We start from the raw sequence: 19,655 nt of genomic DNA on the forward strand, positions 1-19,655 counted from the left end.
TTAAGTCGGTCGCATGAGCAGGGGGAGGACTATGTTAAAAAATCAATGAATTTGACACATTGTATATGAATATGAATATGATTTCAATATGAAGTACAAGATATATAATTGTACAAGACATGATATATGTGTCATGAGGCAGGATATAGAATTGTTATGCTTTCAAGATGGAATTAAAATGTGGAATTTGAACTGACCGCAATGGCGGACCATCATGTGAAATTAAATTGATCACAATGGCAAAAATAAAATATGGAACTTGAATTGTCAATAATGACAAGACCATGGTGTGAAATTAAATCAACCACAACAGTAGAATTAAAATATGAAATTTGAATTAACCAAAACGACAAGACTATTATGTAAAATTAAATTGATCACAATGAAAGAGTTAAAATGTGGGATTTGAATTGACTGTAACGACAAGACCGTTATGTGAAATTAAATTGACCAAAACAACAAAATTAAAATGTGGAATTTGAATTGACTACAATGACAGGATCATTGTGTGAAATTGAAATCGATTGCATCAGCGGGACAAATATGTGGAATTTAATTCAACCATAATAGCAGGACTAATTTGTAAAATCTAGGCTAACCGCAACAACGGGCATATTATGTAAGTGTTAAGTTGGGCTTAATGGAAAGAGTTATTATAGTTTGAAACATGAGTCACAAGTATTTTAAATTAATAAGAAATTCCGAGTTGTTATAGCATGTGTTGTGAGTATCAAAATAAATTGAGGAATACAAATGATGTAAATTATGATTTATGAATACTGAAATGAATCAAAGATTCTAGGTGATGAAAGATGGGCATTAAAATTGATCACAATGGCACCATCTTCATTGATCAAAAGAATTTGTAAAATTTAGCAGGATTAATGAAATAGATTAATAAATCTAGACCATAAAATATAACAAAAGACACTATTTGTGTATCCAAATGAATAATTGATAGAAATTGAAACAAAGGTTGGGTTTGGATTGTCAAAAGAAATCAAGGAGTATATAGCTAATATTTGATCACCAATTATGATTATTGAGATGAAACAATGAACTTAAAGATGATGTAGAGTATGATAAGTAAATTAACGAGTTATAATGATTAGCTTTGTATGAACTATATATGATGAGAATTGGAAGGGGTTAATTATAGATATGCAACCGAAATAATATGCAAATTATGAATATTGAAATGGAATAGTGAATACTTGGCCAACGTATAGTACGAGTTGAGGATATTAAAGTGAGTAATTGGATATGGTTATTCTCAAGGGAAAAGACGTGATTGGAAAATTAAGTTCATGAATTGAATAAATAAATATGATTATTTTTAAGCATAAGCCATCTATAAGGAAATTATGAATTTAATGAATCCAATAGTTGAATTCAAGCATGAATTAAAGGTATTGAATGGAATCAATAAATTTAAAATTTAATTAAAGTATGAATTTGAGGTATGATACGAGATTAACGAAACACTAAACAAAATTCAAATATCATCTAGGAATATTGTAATGAATTAATGGATAAGTTTGACATAAAACATGAGTAATGATCATTGGAAAATATATCAATGAGTGCATATATGATGTAAATTCCAAGCTAGGAGTATTGAAATAAATCGAGGAATATAGTTACTCGAAGCTCGAGGTTTGTTGTTGTTTGTTATTGCAGGTAAATTAAAGCATAATAAAATTATGGGTAGAGTTCTAGTATAAAGAAAACTCTACTGAAACTTCATTAAAATTAAATAATATAATTTTTTGCTTAAATGAAAAATAAAAGAAATATAAATCTCTCACGAGATGAACATTTATGAAATGTATAATTTGTAACATGTGTGAAAAATGAAAATGATTGAGTATAGGGAAATTCTTTATAAAAAAATACTTTATTTTATACATTTATGATTATTGAAAAAAGTGAAAATTGCATTAAAAAGTTAAAGGTGTTACAATAAATCCGTGCAAAAACACAACCTAATTAACAGCCCCCAGTTCCAGCAAGAAATTAACCTAACGATCCAAGCAAAATCAACCCAAAAAAACAAAACTTTTCCTCTCAAAAAATTAGCAGAAAGTATGCCTCCAGATCCAGCATAAATCATAGATCATTTTGGCTCAGTTCTGCCTCTAGTTTTACTAGTTCAATTCCGCACGTGACCATCCATACCGCCACTGCACATGCGCCATTCTAGCACCATGTCGCTGCCACATTCTGCTCCAATGCTTTTGCTAATTCTAGCTACTTCATAAGGTCAAGTTCAAATCTCATGTGTTGGTTCATTCGTGTTATTAAATTACGATAGGTGTTTGAATTCATGTTGATTAATTTGCGATATGTGATTGATTTTTTCTTCTTTTTTCTTGCGACATGTGTATGATTGCTCTTATGTTAGGTCATATTTGTTTGTATTAATTTTGTTGAGTTGAATGATTTGTAATGTATAGCCCATCTTTCCTCATGTATGGACATATGAGTCTTGTGTTTTAATCGTGTATCATATAGTTTTCTTTGCGTAATGTTGATCGATCATTGTTGTTTGGGAATGTTATAATCCTTAAAAAGGTTTTATATTTAAGAAGTTGAGTTTTTTTAATAAAAAATTAATTATAATAAATATAACCTCGTCTTCTTAAAAAATATGTAAATAAAAAAATCATTTTATTTTAATAAAAAACTCAACTCCTGAGTTGTTAATCCTTAAGAGGATTTTATTTCTGAAAAGTTGAAACCATGTGATGTTTTAAAAAAAATATAACGTTTTTTTTATTGAAGAATCGACTCAAGTATGGTAAAATCTCGTGAAGCTGAAACTTTACTTTTAAAAAAATAAAAAATACAAATTGTGTAATCAAAGGAAACGGGACAGAACCTAATCTATCATTTATCATTCTTCTAGATCTCGCGTCCATATTCTAAAAGTAAGGATTAGACCCTATTACTAGACGTGGATCCCAAATCAATATCTTATGTCTTAGAAACCTTTTACTTCCAACAATAAACACAAGCATCTAATTTAGATAAATTCTTAGCATGTAAAGACAATAGGTATATTTTTATTAATAAAAACAAACAAGTAGCTTACCTCAATAGGATGTTTTAGAGTGATTTTAATTTTCTCTTTAATATAATCAAGCTCTTACCTAGAGCCTATAAAAGACTAGTTTAGGTTTCTAATTATCAAAAAAATGATGGCAACTCCTTTTCTTATTTTATCTCATCAAGATATCCCCTATGACAATGATCGTGAAAGCATTGTCAAAGCATTGTGTATGGAGACATGGCATGGAGATGTGAAGATTTTATTGAAGATATAAATATATACATATTTCATTGTGGACATGGAGAATTTCTTTGGGAAACAATACTGCTTTAACTAAAAAGCTCAAAAGATTTTATCATGCAAGTAAAGATACAATTTTTAAAACACATTTAATCTCAAGTAATGCATCGTAGGGATATTTTCTTATTTGTTTAGGTTGTATTTCCTTACTTGTAAATTGTTGGAGGTGATTTATAGCGATCAATAATTTTATCTCTGTTTTCAAAACATGACATTCCTAGTACTATGACCATTATCATGGTGGAAGAAACAAAATTTATTAAGGTTCTTTATATTCATGCCACTCTTCATAGGAGATGAGTATCGTATAAATTATTTTTTCTTAATAGAAAATAATACCTAAACCCTTATGTTGGTAAAAAAAAATATGGTTATAAAATAAAGGAATATCTTCGATCACAAATGGATCTGTTGGTGTTCCTTTAAAATGCTTTAGGGCTCCTAGGAAATCAATGGTGGTTAGGAGATTCTTCTCTTTATGGATGGAAACAGGGGTGTTCTTGTTTGGTTATGCTTGTTTTTTCTACTCGAATATGGTTTTCGATCACCTATTTCATATTGAAGAAAGCTCAATCAGGGAGAGTATACAATTGTTCTAAAAAAGAGTAGTTATAGACCTCACTAATCAAGGCTTCAATAGTAATGAATTTGAGTAAACTTCTCACATTGAGCATTCTTTCTTAATACCTTTGGAGATATACTTTGATACTCTAATATTTTCATTGTGTGATGATGAAGAGCTTAATGATACTTTTTTTAGCTGGAATAATTTTACTGAAATGAGAGATGAGTTTGACGCTAAGATTATGAAAGTTAAGGATGAAGCCAGACTCTAATCTATGGTACCAAGTCCAAATAGATCCATGGAATATTGTCATAAAGACTTTACACACAATGTTATTGTCTTATGTTATAAACTCTATAATGTTTCACACTTTTTATATGCACTCTCTTAAGCTTGTAAGACTATGATTTTTGTCTAAGTTAGCTTTTACGAAGATGCAATCTTTAGAGAGAAGAGTACATAGCATTTAATGACAAAGTAGAGAATCTCTCACTTGGTGAAAACGATGTTCATTCTTAGAAGCTCATGCAATTATTAATCTTGTCTCCTATCTAGGTGTTTTTCTATGAGGAGCATGCAAATGAAATTCATAGGGAAATTGATAGCAATAGCCACCTCTGTGGCTAGGACTTATTGAGAAGTGCTCTTCATAGCAGGAGAAACTTCTTCAAAGAATTAGCATACAAGTGTTATTGTACCTACTTGTTTCCACGTCGTTCTTCTCTATCCCTTTAAGAAACTAGAGTCATCTTTCCAAATCTATTGTTGTATAGCTAAAACAATATTAATGAGCACTTTCACTTCATGAGATAGCCGGTGGAGATCTGGAGTACTTGTGGTGGGGAGGTTAGTTAATCTTTCATGTCCTAGATTTTCTAAGTCATCGGCCATGAAAATAACTTTTTGGTGATAGGTGTAAACGAAAATGAACCAACTTTTGTTCAAGTTCTCACAAACAGCCCCACTGATGAAGTCGTGAAGACTTCAAACTAGATTGGACTTTTCATGGTTACATCTTGGGCTTATAAAGTGGTTGGGATTGACATGGTTGACGAGCTAATGTGATGATGGACTTGTCCACTACTTAGAGTGACTAGACTTGACCATTGGTTTAGTGGGTTGACAGGGTGACTTCCTCACTCACCTGCAAAAACATGTTCTCTATTAGAATATGAGGGTTATTTGATGCTTAAACTAGTAAATGTAGGAGAAGAGAAGTATGTTGAGCATGAAAATAATGGAGAAGATTAGTAGTGTAATAGGTGAGCAATATGATCTATTTTATGTATGGAGTCTTGTTGTGTTGACTTATTTTTGAGTTGTGTTGCTGCTTATTTTAACTTATTCATTAACCCGAGGTATTTATATACTCTAGTCACATGAGCTTACCTTGTAGAGAGTGAAGAAATGATAGAGAGTTACCTCGTGATAAGTGGAGAAAAATAAGTTAATGGTTATTATATCATTAATAGAGAGATTGGTGCTTGTCATTGGTTATAGTGCCTTGTTGTGTCATTGATGAAGAGATTGGTGATTGGCCGATACCCTTTAAGGTAACATATTGGAAGAAAATATTGAAAGAAATATTTCTACAAAAGCATAAGGTTAGCTTGTCCCAAACTTACATTGACATAATTTACAAGGAAAAAAAAACACATGGCAAAAAAAAAAAAGGGTCTTGTAGTTGAACAACACCAGGATGTATTGATTCCCAAGTTAATACTTACATAGATGATTGATTGAGTAATAACGAGTGCGCATTTAAAAAGATAATTGGGTGGCCTATGCTTTTTCTCTTTTTTTTTCCTTGAATACTTCTGTAGCTATTGTTTAAAAAACAAAACATAATAAAAAAAATAAAAAAAAGAATTTGTGTAATAATTTTTCCATCTCTTGAAAGTATTTCTCATCTCAGCAAATCTACCTTAAAATTAAAATGCAACAACTAGACTTTACTTTTATTTGACAAATCAATTGATACCCTAAAACCAGCTCAAGTGAAAAGATTCATAAGAAATTACATCTTCAAAAATCGGTCACCATTCACTTGACAAAAAGATCAACTCTTAAGAGCTAGCAAGTCCATGGACTCAATGGCAAATCATAATGGAGAGTGGGTCGGAATCATAGTTTTGAGAGTGTGGCTGAAATTACATGCAATTGGAGATTTGGAATCTCTTAGGGACCTCTCCCTCTCAATTTGAACTCTTCCATGATTGAGAATGCGGCACCTTGCAAGGAAAAAAGTGAAGCGTGATGACCCAAGGGAGAGATTTTTCTATATACTTCTCCAAGTATGATATAAATATGACAAACTTGCCCTTACAATGTATACAAAGGAGTCCTCATCAAATTGATAGTTGGACACCCCACCAATTATCGTACACACCAATGCTTCTTCTCCTTATCCTACGCACCCTTTCTTTTCCCAGCAGAACCCCATAACTAGAGGGGGGAGGGATCATAATGCATCCGTTGACATACTTTTTATCACCATATCATACCATATATTGACCTAAAAGAATTAATTGTGGAGCAAACACACTATGGCAAGCGTAGGTACTTGGACGAGAGATGAAGAGAAAACTTTTGAGAATGCAATAGCGATGCATTGGATTGATGAGGATTCAAATGAGCAATGGGAAAAGATTGCTTCAATGGTGCCTAGCAAAAGTCTTGAAGAGTTGAAACTACACTACAAAATACTAGTAGAAGATGTTTGTGCTATAGAGGCAGGAAACGTACCAATACCAAATTATGAAGGAGAGGAAGCCGCTTCTTCAACTAAGGATCTTCATGGACTTTCTGGGACGATGACTACCGTTAAGAAATTGAATTGTGGTTATGGAAGTGGGTTTGTGGGGTTAGGTCATGAGTCATCCGGACATGGAGGCAAAGGAGCATCAAGATCAGAACAAGAAAGAAAGAAAGGTATTCCATGGACAGAAGAAGAGCATAGGTAAGTCCATTTCTATCTACTTTCTCTTCGGATTATATTTAAACTCTCCTTCATGTTATGGTAATTACCAATATAAACGAACAAAGTTGATTAGTTTAATGTAGCAGACAGTGACTGCTTTTGGTGTAGCAGTTCATTGGTTGGTTGCAAACTTTAAGTGGAACTAGAATCTTGTGTTTCTTCGCAAACCACATGTTAATTTTGTACAAGGTTTTTTTTTTTTTTTTTTTTTTTTTTTGAATAATTAGTTCGGCACCGGCCTAATCTCTCTCTCTCATTTCTTTTCCCTGCAGGTTATTTCTACTTGGTCTTGACAAGTTCGGCAAAGGAGATTGGAGAAGCATATCAAGAAACTTTGTCATATCAAGAACACCAACGCAAGTGGCAAGCCATGCTCAAAAATACTTCATCCGATTGAACTCAATGAATAGAGATAGGAGGAGGTCTAGCATCCATGATATTACAAGTTTGAACAATGGAGATGTGTCTTCTCATCAAGCACCAATTACTGGTCAACAAGCGAACACAAGCCCTGCTGGTCCCGCTCCTGCTATGGGACCGCCAGTGAAGCATAGGACACAAGCCCATATGCCTGGTTTAGCCATGTATGGCCCGCCGCTTGGACACCCAGTTGCCCCTCCTCCAGGTCACATGGCATCGGCTGTTGGAACTCCGGTCATGCTTCCCCCACCTGGACACCATCCCCACCCTCCATACGTGGTTCCTGTTGCTTACCCAACGGCACCACCAAAAACTGCTTAATTTCACCAGAAGACTGGAGGATTTTGAACGAAGGAGGGGTGTTGCTAAGAGGACTTTTCTTTTCCTAGCTGGGTACTGAAAATGAAGATTCATTCATCAAGAACATGATCAACAAGATGTAAGGTGACTGATATTAGATGTAAGGTATCAGGGACTCTGCATTTTTTATCATTGAAATTTTGTATTCTATGCTAATCATAACTGCTTAATTTATCAAACATCTCAACAAGATCAGTGGTGACTGCTCTGATACTTGGTATTTCTTCTGTCAAACATCTCCCTGTTGCCTCTAGAAAAATTACAAAATAATGAGAACTCCATCTGAAAAACCGAGCCAGTACAAATACATTTTTGAAGCACAATTGATTGGTTGTCCAACTTCGACAAGAGAGAAACAAGGCATTTTTAGGGTAATTTCCAACGATCTCCGTTTAACATAATATTTTGTACTTAAATTTGCGGGCCACCAAACCCTATAATACGTTAATTAGTTGTATTGTTTTATCTTTTTTCAATTAATTTTCATTTTCATACCCACCGGATTTTGAAAATAGCTACAATACTTCGTATTTAATGAAATTGCTATTTCATGACCCAAATTTTTTTTTTTTTTAAAGAGCTTCAGATAAAAACTGGGGGCTTCAGCACATTTTGATCATTTATCAACAAAAAGAGAAACGAATGAAGGGACAGCAATTTGTTTAAAAAACAGAAGGGGGCCAGAAGGGGCGGAAACGAAACTCACTTTTCAGAGGCTTTAGAGCAACGCAGCATGCACAAATACTACCACTAAGGTGTAGCAGTCATACAGAACTAGAAGTTACTGATATACAAAATTTCAGACTACCACTACGATGAATGAAGAGAAGGTTTCCCCCTCGATTTTACATGAAGACGCCTAACAAGGATATGATACAACAGCCTCTTTCTTCCCCATTTCCACCATATGGGTGGTTCAGTCCTCTGCCGCTTTTTTATTTGTTTTCCTGCAGGTATTGAGAGTAGTGAAAACACAAACGGAAAATCTCTAAACATCTTTCCGAGTTAAAATTTGACTACAAAGTTGAGAGAAGGGCATTGTAGATCTGAACCATCAAAAATTGAATAAACTGAATGATAGCAAGCAGGAATTTCTCACTTGTATTGCAGTATGCTCCCCATTGGGATTGCAATTTTGCATAGCTAGATCCAAGAGATGGCCAGAAGTTCATTTGAATCTTCATGACTTCCAGAACAGTTTGAAGACCAGCTCTGGAAGGTGCAATGTTTCCCAATTCAGATCCAGGACCTTCACCCAGCAATACCTTTTCAACAAATGCCCAGTCAGTGAAGTAATTAGATTTTAGACAACAAAGGTCAGTTTGAAGACCCTAGAGTCTGATCATTTTAGGAGGTTAGCAGGTACCACTTGGACTTGGCTGCCATGGTATCGCCACCCCTAGATCTTTTTTAACAATTTCAATCATGTAACTTCTTCATGGTACATGCAGAGTTATGGAAAGTAAATTTCGATTCATATATAGGTCTACCATCCAAATTTAAATGTTTTTATCTATGACGAGTTTATGTGATTTCAGGTACTTTAATATTCACCTTGATCACTGAGGTGGCAGAAGATGATATTGAGCGTAGATTGTATCTGCAACAGATGAAATTATTTTCATGTGAACTCAGTTGACATGAGATAATTATAATAAAGTTAAAGAGTCAACTAGTAGACAAACCCGCCCTCTAGAATAACAAGCAACTTTCCACCAGTAAGAGTATACAACATATCTGTCATTCGTGAATAGCCAGCAGGAGTTACCTACAAAAACATCATTGCTGTGTCAATGTGACAAACCATCAAGAATAAAAGAAGCATAGAAGTAGATATGGTATTCATGGAACATCAAAAGAAAAAATGGCAAGAAAGTCGATAATTTTGGATGGACAGAGCTCCTTCAGTTCTTTGCAAGCAATTAATGCATCAATAGACTATTTTACAACACGATGAAAATTACCAAATAGCTCAGTAGAAATAGTATATATTGTGAAATGAGAAGACAAGAAACAATTGCAAACAGTTCAGTCAAAAAGCAAAATCCTTACATCACAGCATCCTAGAGGATCCCCCCTTGCAGCATCAAATCCAGCTGATATGATGGTGAAATCTGGAGCAAACTCAGTGGCTGCAATCATGTTGTTCAAGCATCATTGAATGTTTTAGGCATGAAAGACATGCACTTGTTATGAGAAACAAAACGACTGCAAACCATACAAAACACTGGAACAAAGACAAGATGGTAAACATTCCATGGAAAGATATAACAAAGCTTCATTCACAAACACATAACAAATACTTAACTGTAGTTTCTTACACAGGCAACAAGAAATATTAGTAAGCATTAAAAAATCACCTCAGCAAAGAGCATCCTGCACCTAAGCATGCCTATGGCAAACCAACACGACACTAGAAATTAATACACAAACAGCACAATAGCACACGGTTTTAGAAGAAACATTTACAACCTCAAGTTTTCCTTACCAATCTAGCTACTTATGCCAGACCAGCAGTCCATACTATATCTTCATCACCCAAAGGCTAAATTACATAATAGAGTACTGATTATAGCCAGACAATTGATGCACTCTCTTCTAAATATTTTTAAAATAAAAAAGAGCACAAGCAAAAGAACCCACTTCCACATAGAAGCAGATTTCAACATTTAGCATGCAAAATCCATTAATATTTTACAAAACAAGCAGTCTTTCCCAAACCTGGTTCCTCCAAGGAAAAACCAGAACTATATACACAATTGCCAAAGCACAGACTGCAGACAATCCCTTGCTAAATTTAATTCACATTTATGAAATAACAAAGAGATCAACCTATAGGTAGCACAAGGTTTTGAAAAGCAAAAATATAATCATTATCACCAACTCCACCACGACTCCAGGGAATATTTACACAGGATCCTTCTGCACCATTTCTACCAACCTGCAAAAACATCCATGAACATTTACCACACTCGAAGCAAGATGCTAAAAATTAATAGAGCATATATATGAAGATATATAGGTCAATGATAATTACACAGCATGTAAAACCAAATTAACCAGAAGAGAAAAATACTAGTAGGATAAAATGTATCATCCTAAAAGTGTCCCAATTTTAGATGCAGCTTTGCAGATACACCGAGCCTTCACATTAGGATGTAATAATATTACTTTGCATAAATTTTTTCCCTTCTCTTTTCATTACATTTTTTTTCAGTCAATCTTAGCCATTTCCTTTTCATTTTTTTATCTAATGTTTATATATATATATATATATATATATATATATATATATATATATAGAGAGAGAGAGAGAGAGAGGGAGAGGAAAGGGTAATGAAGACAATGTACTAGGCCTCATGGGAGCTCCACGTCTTGCAGCTCTCCTTGAGGCCTTTGTAGCCTCATTTAGAGCCTCATGTAAAAGGTGACCTTGGAAAGGAGATGGCAAAGCACTATTGATGGTAATCTCACTAACTGGCAGGAAACTACTCATTTTTCTCCACTTCATGTCCAAAGTTAAAATCTCTGGGTCCAACACATTTCATACTGGTACCATACTGTCATCTTGACATGGGTAATCCATCAAAGTAACAAGCTCCAAACAACAACAAATAGTAAAGATGGATACAGTGTTCTGTCTCAAAAGGAAAAAAAAAATGATGTACACAGGCACACTGCGACAAATTATATAATTTAACACAATAAAGTCCTCGACACTGAATACCGGAGAAATCACAATTAACCTGCTCTATTACTAACACAACCAAGATTTGCTGTGTATTAACCCAAACCAAAATTTTAAATGTTAGTGCCAACCTTCCTGTCCCATGAAATATTCTGAGACCATGATGGGAACAAAATGAACAGAGGTCCAGGCCTGGTCTCTAATTTCCTGAGTTTCAAATGCTAACAGCGTTCCTTTTACATACCCATATTCTTCCAGCTCCAAAGTAGTTTAAGCTTTGGCTTCAGAAATATCTAACATAACAATATCTGGTGAAAAGATCAATTTAAAAACCTCTTCTAATGAAACTCAGTGAATTTTCTTCTACACTTGACCACCTGTACTGTTCAGACCTGTTACTTCCTATAAACTAGACATGCATCATCTTTAAATAATTTCCTCAAGCAGTAGCATATCATTCAGAGCTCAAAAATAATAATTCACCTCAAGGAAAAAGAGCAAAAACATGTGCATTACTTTTACAAAGATTAACATAAATTGTATCTAACTGCACAAATCAAACACACTATATCTTCCCTCTCTATCTTAATGGCTAAACATCCTCAGTGTGAATTATAACACATCATTGACAGAGCTATCATTTTAGGACATGGATTATTGAACTCTCAACTAAGGATAGGTCCGACTACAATAAGAACAACCATTCTCAAAAACAGAAACAAAAACAAAGACAAACAAAAAACAAAAAAAGAAGAAACCAAATCACAGTGATAATAAAAGCAATAGTACTAATAAAATAACAACTGAATAACAATATCCAGTAGCAAGGGATAATCTTTAATTCATTGGAGATGACGTATGAAATATTTCAATAAATGCACGTCTCCATTATCAGTTCATGAAAACTTTTCATTGAAAAGCTCGATAAACAAAGTTGTATTTCCCTACACATTCAATCAGTGAATATGTCCAGCTCAATGAATTCAGTTTCTTGGATCATAGAGTCATTCCCTTCAAATGAACTCGTAGTAGGGTACAGCAGGGAAAAAGACAGGCAAATTTCAATTCTTGGATATACAGAGGTAGTAAGAGAATGGTTTATGTGTCCCTCTATAGATTCCTTTCAGTTAAATTAGGAGCCTTAATCCTCCTTTTAAGAAGTAAAGCAAATGGTGTGATGAGTCAAATACCTCATTAGCAGAGCCAGTGCCAGGATAGAACTTTCCCCCCTCATGTCTATGCAAAGATATGTATAAAACCTATAGATATATGCAAGTCAATCAACAAAAGCACTTAACACAAAAACAAAAGGAATAAAAAAAACCATTAAATGCAGCAAAGGAGAGAAGATATCCAGAGCATGCTTAGAATGCTTAAATTGTGCCTTATAACAGACTGCTCTGCATTACTGAAGGAAATCTCTTTAATACTTCAAAATTCTCTATACTAGGTGTTTCCATTGCCTAATTCTAAAACATTGCCAAAAATATAGGCACTAGAATTACCTCATTTTACTCCATTTCAAAAACAAATTGATGGGGTTGATAAAAAGACAACAGGAAAACGAATTGCAAATCAGCTTCTAGCACTATAAAGTGCGTAGCTCATTCATTAGGATAGGTATGGAAATTTTTACTTTCAGTTTCGAGAAAAGGAACATATTTGATCTCCTTTAGTATTATTTGGATAACAAAACATATTGTACAGCTCACCGATTTGTTCTGATCAAAAATTTCTTGTGTGCCATTTCCATGATGGACATCCTGCAAAAATCATTGTAGAAGTATAAAAAAAGAAGAAAAAATTCAGCTTACTGGTCAAAAGCAAAGAACAAAGACTGGCAACAAAAAGCATCAAAAGCTGTCAGCAAAAAAAAAAAAGTATCAAGTGCAGTCAACAAGGACATTACCCAATCAACTATAAGCACCTTCTTGGCACCAGCAGCCTGAGCAGCTAACGCAGCAACTGCAGCATTATTATGAAGACAGAATCCCATTGCCTCTCTTACACCAGCATGATGGCCAGGAGGCCGAACCTAATTGATATTAAATATCATTAAGAACATAATATAGACAGTTCCTCCACCCCTTGACAATACCAACAAAATTACATAACATGCAATCAGACATACCATAGCAAAACCATTTTTCACCCATCCTGAGAAAATTGTTGAAGCAAGATCAGCACACAATCCTGCCGCAAGCCTAGCAGCACATGCTGAATGCTCATTAGCATACGTGTCAGGAGTGAAATAACTGCCAACAAACCAACCAATTAATCATATAACCAGTCTCATCATAGAACCAACAAGTTCAATGAAAATGGTGCCTTTAACAACATACCAATCAAGGAATGTGAAAGTGTGACCCAAGAGGGTAAATTATTAAACAAAAACACCTTTCTGATGACATTTAGACAGAAAACTTAAGCAAGAGAGGGGAAGCAGAAAAAGAAAAGGAAGAAGGAAAGAAAGGGAAATGAAAACAAAATATCCAAAAAGCTCAAACCTTTTAAGGGTAAAATCAGAAATAATCCATAAACCAAAGAGCAAACAAGCCTGAACAAAAATATAGGCCTAGGACAGGTATGAAATCTTCAAAAGCTAAATTTATACAATTGATTGAGACATCTCAACTCCTTAAAGATCAAATTACCCTCCAAATAAACCATGTAAAAGGCCATTTAAACCCCCATCAAAAAACCAGAATTTGACACCCCCCCTAGCTTACAATTCCTTGCACACATCCAATCAGCGATGTCTTTACAGCATTACAGTAGACCCCAATAGTGAGAAATTAGGACAGCATTGCAAGGGCACACAAGACTGCAGAAACACATGCACCTGTACAGCATAGACATACCTGGAGAAAATATGGCTTGTGAGTTCTACATCTTGAATGTGTTCCAACGAATGCACCTAGAATATCAAATGACCTCATCAAAGACATTATCATTGTTTTCATGATTACCCAACACATTTCAGACAATAAACCTATTAGACAAACACATGGATATCATTAGCACTCGATAATGCTTATCACTCACCATTTGAAGTTCTTCTCGGGTAATCTCTCTTGCAGAAATTGGGTAGCATCTTCCAGGAAATAACCCTGCATACATTAGTGATTGTTGTCAAGTTGCTAATAGATAATAAAGGGAATGCCAAAACTATTAGACAATCTGTCGATTATACAATAAAAGTTCAGTGATTATATGGAACAAAGGAAGACAAACAGGAACTAATATTTCATTACTTAAGACTTTTATTGTGTATGATTATTTAGAATTATTTAGGAATACTAGTACTCATTATCTAGCAGTTAAAATAGGAATTTAGCTATTTTAGTTTTATTATCAAGACTATTTATAAGAGGGAAAAACGTATGTACCAGCAGTAGCAAGGCTAGCAGCAATAGCTCGAAGGCGATCAGATCGTTCTGGGTGGGGATGTGACTTCATTTGGACCTGCTTTGGACATAGCGATCACCAAGAATAATTAACTAAATTAAGTGATCAGGAAGAAAAGAAATTCCCATCAACTTCCCTTGCAATATCACAGACAGGTAAATGACATATGACCATCCATGAAAAATTACAATGCATCAAAGTCAAATTCAAAATCTATGTTTTAAACTGTGAAATTAGATACTATTGCCACTACATAAATTATGTTTGATGTTATATGGCTGGTTCACAATGTCACAACCTTTGGCAAGGGCAGCAATCCAACCAGAAATCACTAGATTTCCATCACTCCCTCAGTGAGAAACAATTTCCATGTCTCTACAATTTACATCTTGCTGAATTGTCCTATAAGTCAATATATGTTTGAAAGTAATCCACAAATCCATGCCTTAAATTACGCCTAAATGCTTGCAATTGCAGACAAGGATGGCAATTCTTTTTCCCAAGTTAACTCTTGCCAATGGAATCAAATTGAAAATGCAATTTTAATCATCACCAGTAATAAGAGCATTGAGGTCAAGCATTGAGTATTGGTGGAAAGGAGCAGAAGCAAGTATATATGGTTTTTCATCCCAAAAACTGTGTATGCATATAATTTTGTGATCACATAGGTTTAAATGCATACAAACTCCCTTACTTTACGATGCCATCAATGAGAGAATTTTAAAGATCTAGTTATCGAACCGTTTTGAATATTTTGATATTTTCTGTAAAACTAGTCTATTTAAGAATTTGTCTTATTTAGAAATCTAAGCTTATTTAGGAGCTCTATTATTAAGCTTATTTAGGAACTAAAAATTATTAATCAGATGCTTTCTATTAGCTTTGGTTTCCTTTGCTTATTTGCTTTTATATTTCCTTCTTAGTTTAGGACTATTAGTGATGTTGGTGTCTATAAAAGGAGCACCTTATTCTATGTAACCATAGGACTTCAAATGATGGAGCTATGAGAGCTTTTGTTTAGTTTACAACTGCAGCCTGGTGTCTGATTTTCCCCTCCTCTTTCCTAAAAGCACTCTTTTCTTCTTCCTTTCTTCCATTTCTTTCTTCCTACAGTAGGGTTACTATTCAAAGGAATAGTAACCATAACAAATCCTCCTAAAAATACACATCCTTAACCAATCCCAATTCCACATGCAAAAACCCCTAACCCTAATTCCCAACTAAAATCCCTACTTCTCCAAACCTAGCTCACCACAAACTGTTTGTGAGGAATTAATCCAAAGTTTTCTTACATCACTTCGGAAAAGCATACCTTCGCTCCAGTCCTTCCAACTACTCAAATGGCACCATTTTTTAAAGTTCCCATGTAATTATACCTTCGAGAGCCAGAACAAACAAACCATTTTGGGACGCACTATAATCAAGAGAGGGAAAAACATGGAGTGGAATAACTAAATCAATTACAGAAGTGATAATATGGCAAACACAATGGAGTTGACAATAAAAAATATTGGCAAGGGTATCACTTGGAAACTACCCCCTAACAACCCCCTTTTCCCATACAACTAGGAAGTGAAGAGGGAAAGAATAAAGGCACCATACCTCTGAGTGTAGCAACATCCTCTCATCAAAACCAATTGCTGTCAAACTGTTGGAGGCTGAAAGTTGTGAGTGCATCTCTGCATTGATAAGGGTAAACATTATGGTAGTAGTCACAGATTAACACCAGACAATAAACCCCTCACATAAAAGTTGATATATTAGGCTATTAAATGGAGAACCTTTAAAGGTGAGGATGAAGTCACCAAATTGAAACTTAATGAACCACTTGATGTTTTCATCATTAAGGACATCATTCAAAAGTTAACAGATATTTTATGTTCCTTTAGATCCCCTGAAACTATAGAGGAGTCTGTCCAATATGTATAGTTAATTAGCTGCTACACATTAGGAGATGTGGACCAATCTGTGCAGTTAATAAGCATAAATACTAACAAAGACCACTAACCAGGAAAATAAATAAGAATTATGATAAATCAAATGCATAAATGATTAAAAAAACAAAACAAAGGAACAGCAGACAACAACTTGTCGATTATGACCAACGGTTTACTCCAAGCCTTAACAGATGTTCAGAATCATTCATTCATTCATACTCCAGAAACTAGAGAGAAGTCTATCCAACATTTATAGTTACCTAATAATATAATACCTGTTTGGAGACCTGGACCAGCTTATAGAATTCCTAATCCTATTCCCATATACTAACAAGTTCCACTAACAGGTAGTATATATATATAGCAAGTATGATCAATCGAATGCACACAAAACTGGAGGAACAATACAATATGATCAATTATTGAAACATGTATCAACAGGCTTAATGGTTCATGGAACTGAATTTGGAGGGAAAAAAAATTCCAATTTTTAAAGACAACTGTAAGATAGAATTTCCACCTCTGCACCCAAGCTATTCAAGTTTCACGTTATGACCACTTCTATACAAATGAACGAGTAGTATGCATGGTTTTGCATATTAAATAAAGCCCTCCATCAAATTATGATTACAAGTACTTTGATCTACAGGCTGAAAATTCAAACACATTATACCCATGTGGTAACTTTAGTTATCTACCAAGAAAATAGTTTGATAACAGAAGGCAATGAGGTCAATGCTTTATGATCAGTGTTGGTTCAGGTGAACATACTAATTAATAACTACCAGGTGCTGGCTTGCAGTGTACACATGATCAACTTATATGACAACATTTTGAGCAGGAGTAAGTGCCATAATCTCGCACAAATTGGTTTATATGGAATATTATAACACATATAACTTCAACAAATTATCTTCTTCCTAAAAACTTTAATCATTTGTCAAGTTTCTACTACTTACCACTATATTCAGTGTTGGTTACCAAATGAAATTTAATCATCGTTCATGATTGAAAGAAGAAAATAATGGGGGGAAGAGAAGAGGGGGCGATAAGAAAATACTGGTAGTAGTAGCTGTTAGCTATGAAAAACAGATACATGTAATCACCTTTGTTTTTTCCTTTCATTTCTGACTCAACCTCACTGCAACCTGCGTCTTGTGATGAAGGAGATGCAAAGCACCCCAGCCTCAAAATACCAGAATCTTTATGTTCACCACATAACTGCATAGAATTGATTGTGCAAGTCATCCACACACATACCATATCACATAAATATGTTGATGCGGATATTGATTCAAGTGTCAGCAGTGCATAATGCACAACCAAAAGATGACATGAAACATACATCACAGATGACACCATCGCCAAGATTAACCATAGTGCAGTTGACGCAAAACCACTTTATAAGCTCTACATGCTTTTGCACAGGCTCCCAGTCACTGTCGTCTTCATCGTCTTCATCAAAGAAATCTCTGTTGTCATGAATGTCCTGAAATGTCAAGTCTCCCTGTCTAGCCTTTCTCTTCAAAAGAAAAAACAAATCACATTACTACTTTTCAAGTTGACATGTTATTAAAGCTAAAATAACCATCTCATGCACTAATAAATCCCCAATATGTTAAGTCATTAATGGGTTCAGCTTACACATACAAAAACAGGTTCTACGTCACCGTCTAAGTTGCCATCTACATCTCCCGTATTCATCATTAAATCATAATCTTCACCACTTGAACTAGTTCCAGCTCGATTAGAACCCAAGTTTTCATGTTTGCCATTCATACCATTACTGGAAAGACCACGCCTTTCTTTGTGAACACTCTTCTGAGCCTCCCCATTTGCTAAACGACCTGTTTTAATTGTTTCAGAACCCATATTGCCTCCAAGATTCGAATAAATATTTTCTGCATTTTCATCAAAATCAAATTCACAAAGCTAATAGCAAAAACACGACGACTAAGCATCAAAATGTAAAGTGATAAACTGCAACATGAAAAGGCAACAAGGATTAATTTATATAAATATTTCAGCAACATTACGAAATAAAATAACAATAACTGGTCTTATTTCTTTCCAAATAATTCTAAAATTAAAGAGTAAGATAACCACACACACAAAAAAAATCACCATCATCATCATCTTCAAGCTATAAAAGGCCACCGTTCCAACTATAATATGATATGGTTACAGAGGAATGGAAAAAGAAAATTCAAAAACTAAACTTTTATTTATTACTGGGTGTACAAGCTCTAAAATCACGAAAAATACAAATCTAAACTTCGAACCCTAGAATCTCACAATGGCAGCTTGTCAGATTCTCACCGGTTAAGAATGCGAAAATCGAGAGAGAGAGAGTTAAATCAATAATGGAGGGGAAAGAAAACCCTAAAAGAATGCAATACTTCTTTAGGGCTAACAATTTAAAGTAGAAGTAGTAGTAGAAGAAGAAGAAGAAGAAGAAGAAGGTATTGATTTAATTAGTCGATTTACCTGAAACTGCAAAAACAACAAAATGAAGAAAGCGAAATCGATTTTGACTTTCACTATTACCTTACTAGTGCTGTTGTTTTTGCTTTGGGAATCACGATCTATTCTTTTTCGTTTCAATTTCAAGTTTCATCTTTGCAAGCGGGTCACCCCATTCGGTTCGGGTCGGGTCGGGTCAACTCAATTCGGGCTTTTACTTAATTTTTCTCGTGGCCCATTAGGCTTGATAATATTTTAATTTCACTGTAATTTAATCCTTTAATTTATCACCACAGATTAATTAATCCTTAAAATCAATTAATTTTTTAACTAGTATTGACAATCCTTTTTTTAATTATATTTCATTCCAAACAATGCTTTCATTTGTCTTCAATCTTTTCTATTAACAAAAAGTAAGCGTTTTGTTTTTGTTATGAAAATGATAAATTGTAGTTTTGGAATATGTTGGAATATTTCATCAT

At 34.4% G+C, this 19,655-nt stretch overlaps 2 protein-coding genes across 9 annotated transcripts; one reads left to right on the forward strand and one right to left on the reverse strand.

Annotated features, from left to right (window-relative positions):
• The first annotated feature begins 6,176 nt into the window (after positions 1-6,176).
• LOC18103714 (transcription factor MYBS1) lies at positions 6,177-7,911 on the forward strand. The gene is made up of 2 exons (XM_006376689.3): positions 6,177-6,876; positions 7,170-7,911. Exons 1-2 carry the CDS (start codon positions 6,464-6,466, stop codon positions 7,636-7,638), a joined length of 882 nt encoding a protein of 293 aa, XP_006376751.1. The 5' UTR covers positions 6,177-6,463; the 3' UTR covers positions 7,639-7,911.
• Positions 7,912-8,394: 483 nt separating this feature from the next.
• Positions 8,395-19,361, reverse strand: LOC7487094 (histone deacetylase 15). Of its 8 annotated transcripts, none has more exons than XM_052445876.1 (18): positions 19,258-19,361; positions 18,361-18,611; positions 18,056-18,232; positions 17,817-17,931; positions 16,376-16,452; positions 14,755-14,830; positions 14,411-14,475; positions 14,227-14,282; positions 13,497-13,620; positions 13,275-13,400; positions 13,078-13,128; positions 12,556-12,624; positions 10,510-10,618; positions 9,730-9,809; positions 9,363-9,445; positions 9,232-9,277; positions 8,777-8,942; positions 8,395-8,624 (listed from the first exon to the last, which is right to left on the reverse strand). In XM_052445876.1, exons 2-18 carry the CDS (start codon positions 18,580-18,582, stop codon positions 8,488-8,490), a joined length of 1,779 nt encoding a protein of 592 aa, XP_052301836.1. In that variant the 5' UTR covers positions 18,583-18,611; positions 19,258-19,361; the 3' UTR covers positions 8,395-8,487. The 8 variants fall into 8 exon arrangements, with proteins under 8 accessions (XP_052301836.1, XP_052301834.1, XP_024438222.2 ...); XM_052445874.1 differs by having other exon boundaries at positions 14,755-14,833; positions 18,355-18,611; XM_024582454.2 differs by having other exon boundaries at positions 19,198-19,296.
• Between the last annotated feature and the right edge of the window lie 294 nt (positions 19,362-19,655).

The sequence above is a fragment of the Populus trichocarpa genome, chromosome 12 (assembly GCF_000002775.5).
Source record: "Populus trichocarpa isolate Nisqually-1 chromosome 12, P.trichocarpa_v4.1, whole genome shotgun sequence".
NCBI lineage: Eukaryota > Viridiplantae > Streptophyta > Magnoliopsida > Malpighiales > Salicaceae > Populus > Populus trichocarpa.

Bases quoted from the DNA above. Each gene is read 5' to 3' on its own strand.
- LOC7487094 (XM_052445874.1), bottom strand. From the start codon at position 18,582: ATGGGTTCTGAAACAATTAAAACAGGTCGTTTAGCAAATGGGGAGGCT. The intron at 17,932-18,055 runs GTATGTTTCATG...AATTCTATGCAG, and splicing joins GCGATGGTGTCATCTGTGAT to TTATGTGGTGAACATAAAGA. The intron at 13,129-13,274 runs GTAATGTCCTTG...TGATTTTTGCAG, and splicing joins AGGTGCTTATAGTTGATTGG to GATGTCCATCATGGAAATGG.
- LOC18103714 (XM_006376689.3), top strand. From the start codon at position 6,464: ATGGCAAGCGTAGGTACTTGGACGAGAGATGAAGAGAAAACTTTTGAG. The intron at 6,877-7,169 runs GTAAGTCCATTT...TTTTCCCTGCAG, and splicing joins TGGACAGAAGAAGAGCATAG to GTTATTTCTACTTGGTCTTG.